The sequence below is a fragment of the Lactuca sativa genome, chromosome 3, assembly GCF_002870075.4.
Source record: "Lactuca sativa cultivar Salinas chromosome 3, Lsat_Salinas_v11, whole genome shotgun sequence".
Classification (NCBI taxonomy): Eukaryota; Viridiplantae; Streptophyta; class Magnoliopsida; order Asterales; family Asteraceae; genus Lactuca; species Lactuca sativa.
Window position 1 is genome coordinate 314,910,358 of NC_056625.2, and position 3,887 is coordinate 314,914,244.

Below are 3,887 nucleotides of genomic sequence, written 5' to 3' on the forward strand. Positions count from 1 at the left end.
TTGAATCCAAGTTGGTTTTGGAGGGACAAGATAAAAGTCATTTTTATAATATCCCTTAAATGTTGAATTTCAAAATTTAGTTAGGATAAATAATGTAGACCATTTTAGGATTATTTTTTAAAATTTAAAATTAGGATAATGTTGATGGTTAATTTGAAAAAAAAAATAGACTTTACATTTATTACCAAACAACCCCTACTACATATTGTTTATTATGTAAGCATTTTACTTTGAAAAGTGTAGAAATTAAGACATTGGGTTTTCATTTTCTTATTAAAAACACATTTCATTTGGAAAAGCCATGTACTTTATTCAATTATCTGTTTGTCATTGCAGGTATGCTATTTTTGTTTTTTTTTAGAATTGCATGTCAACATACTTTGTTACGAACAATAAAAAAATTATTGTTATAAAATCTTGTTTGTGGAATAACAAACTCAGTGACTTAAGCCAAAGATTAAGGAGATTACCTTTAAACTTAAAACAAATTGACAAATAATATATTTGATCAACATAGTTTGTTATTTAAACTTAAAACAAATTTACAATAATAGACTTGGTCAACATAGTTTGTAACATAAGTTAAGGGCAAAATATATCAAAAGATGTAAAATTTAAAATTCATAAAAAGAATTCAACATAATTATGAACTTGTCTCAAATAACACGACTACTATCACGTTATAATTAAATGAAAACAAACATAATCTTCAAAATGAAAACAACGTACTTGTTAAAGAAATCCTTAAGCAAATAATAAAAACTCAAAGAAAAATCGTCAATGATAAATGTCAAATAATCATAACTGCTAAATTTATTCGATTTTTTCCATTTTTGGAATCTTAAGGGTATGGGGAGCAACACCCGCTTTTGAGGAAGACCATTCAAACGATTCAGTGGTGGTAACAATCTTAATAGGGCGTTTTAGTGAAGTAGTTGTCGGTGTCACTGCATCAAAATCAACAACATTAATATTGTCACATTCAACATAAACACTGTTTTCCTGTATCAAATTAATAAAACAATGTTAATTAACAACATTAATATTGTCACCGCATCAAGAATAAATGTTTATTAACAATGTTAAAATGCTAAATTATATGAATTTAATTTTACCTTAATAGACTTGTTGATAAGAGTACCATCAGAATGAATATTATTTTCTTCGTATGGAGGTGAATCTTTGAAAACTGCACCAACTACAAGTTCATCATTAGTCATCTTATGAACGGTGTAGACGTGATAATTGTTCTCGAGATTAAACTTTGAAATCTGAAATTTAAAAACAAACTTCTTATTAAGAATCGTATTGAACTCATCGGGGATCTTTTGACATCCTTGATCCTAAAAAATATTTTAATAAAACATGTGAGTAGTTAATAAATCTCGATTAAAATAAAATACAATAACAATATACAGTTAACTTGTCGTGAATACAAATTAGTAGAATAGTATAATATAACGCTACCTTTGATATCTTTTCCATCAACCAATGATTACCGCGCCGAATAAGATCTTTAACATGACGGTCAAACAAAACAAAAGAAGTAGACCCAGTTTCATCTTGAACACGTATTACGACCCTTACCCTAAATATTATTGTATGACACGTTAATGGACAATGAAATAAAAATTGAAACATTGTAATAAAGATTCATGAGACAAGAAGTTTACAACTGTAAAATTATGAACTTACTTGCCGAATACATCAGAAACTCCTCCGCAACCATTAAAATTAAATGGTTCACCATCACTATCATCACTATTTTTAGTTACCTTTTTTGAACAGTCATGACAATAAAAAGAATACCATCCTTCCTCCAAATCGAAACCGATTATAGTCAAAATGATAGACAAACCAATTTCTTGGTTGGTAAAAATACATAATATATATATATATATATATATATATATATATATATATATATACACACACACACACGCGCGCGCGCGCATTGAAAAAATTGTTATATATAATGGAAAAATATGAATAATATTAAGTATACCTCATTGTAATCTAGAATATCATCAATATTTTTGATTTGAAAACGAAGGTAGTAATCTTTTGGCTTGGCCACGAAAGTTTTTGTGTTAAGTTGTGTAGTATTAATGGAAGACTCAACATTCAAATCGATATCAACAATGCTACATGTAAGAAGGAAAAATGAAGAAGATCAATAATAATAATAATCACTGATTAAGAATAAGTAAAAATAAAACAGTAAATAATTATATCATAGTCATCAAATACATATGCCTTTTTAAATTCTGAAATATGATGCATATCATCATTAATATGCAATCTCAACCCAAATAAACAATTACCGACTTATGGCTGAACTATAAATAACAATTGAAGTAATAGATTATTTCATATTATAAATAAAATATTAATGTAATGAGCATATACATCTAAAAATAATTATTCTTACCACCCCAAGTCTTGAGCTTTGCCATACGTAGGAGGATGATCACATGAGCATTTTCATTTTGATGTTCAAATATGTAGCTGTTCAACTTCAATGCAAGACCATCCCACAAAGCAACTTACATTTTTCTACCACTATAATTGATTGTTTAGGTTATATGAATAAAATATTAAACATGATAAATTAATGAAAAATAAAAAAAAGTACCTCAGATATTGTGCGATAATACTCATTAGCCTTGTTTCCCTTGCATTCTCCTTAATCACTCTCATGGGTTCAGTAGATACAACTTGACCACTAAAATCTACAAAAATTAAATTTGAATCAATTATTATAATATAAATTGGTTTTAAATATGTATAATATAATAAATGCAAAACTGTTAAGGAAAAAAACTCACCAAATGCAACACGAATGTCAAAAATTTTGGCTGTCAGATCATGAAAACTCACAAACTTAAAAGGACCGATCCTATCAACAAAATGAGTTGATACACGAATTGTTTTTGTTTTGTAGAAATTTATCATATGCTTGTGAGCAACCAACATGTAATCTCCTTCGTTTCTGGCCATACCAAAGTTAGTGATTTGCCTTACAGCTCCTTCTTCTAGGAGGGCTTGAAATGCATTTATGAGATTTGTTTTTGATTGTTGCATGTATTCTAGTGCCCCATAGGTGATATATAATATTATTATATGAAATAAAAATAAAACATAAGTTTTTTTCATATTATTTTAATCGTACCTTATGATCCATTAAAATCACGTCCAAGCTGCTGACCATGTTTGTTTTTTTTTTTTTTTTTTGTCTGTTTCTAAATCATGACAACTTGAACACGAATATTACATGATTCTTTGGAGGCATCTATGTCAGCCAGCTTGTCAATGACGATTTCATTGTCACTGTTATGTGTCATTTCGCTTGTGCTATGAGAAATAGAACAGTATTTGAGATAATTATGAGATATAGTTAAAAAAGTAATTCAAACATTCACAAGGTTTTTGTTTAATATAAATATGATGTTGTTCAATTAACATATACATTCTTGGTTGACATACTTAACCATGAAAAATACAAAAATAAACATTAATTGTATTTTGCAAAATAATAGTTGGTTGTAATTATGGAATAATGGAAGTAGGATGGTATTAAATCAAAACATACATAGTATGTTGATATATTTCACATAAAACAACAAAGCAAAAAAAAAGTATGAACACTTATCATATAGAAGGCTGTAGAAAGGAATAAATATTGATAAACAATGAAATACGTACCTTTTTGCCTTTGATTAACCAAGATAACAATTGTTTACTGCTATCAAAGGCTGTAGAAAGGAAAAAGTATTGATTTAGTATTGTGAATATCAATATAAACGAAGAGGTAAAAACATAGATAAAACACAATAAAAACCCACCTTTTGCAGGAGCGTGGAAGGAAAAATAAAAATAAATTTTGG

At 27.7% G+C, this 3,887-nt stretch overlaps 1 protein-coding gene across 1 annotated transcript; it reads right to left on the reverse strand.

The window, feature by feature from the left end:
* Positions 1-813: 813 nt before the first annotated feature.
* LOC128132969 (uncharacterized) lies at positions 814-3,084 on the reverse strand. The gene is made up of 7 exons (XM_052769991.1): positions 2,829-3,084; positions 2,636-2,732; positions 2,006-2,144; positions 1,696-1,775; positions 1,468-1,588; positions 1,116-1,343; positions 814-1,002 (listed from the first exon to the last, which is right to left on the reverse strand). The coding sequence occupies exons 1-7, from the start codon at positions 3,082-3,084 to the stop codon at positions 814-816; spliced, it is 1,110 nt and encodes a 369-aa protein (XP_052625951.1).
* Between the last annotated feature and the right edge of the window lie 803 nt (positions 3,085-3,887).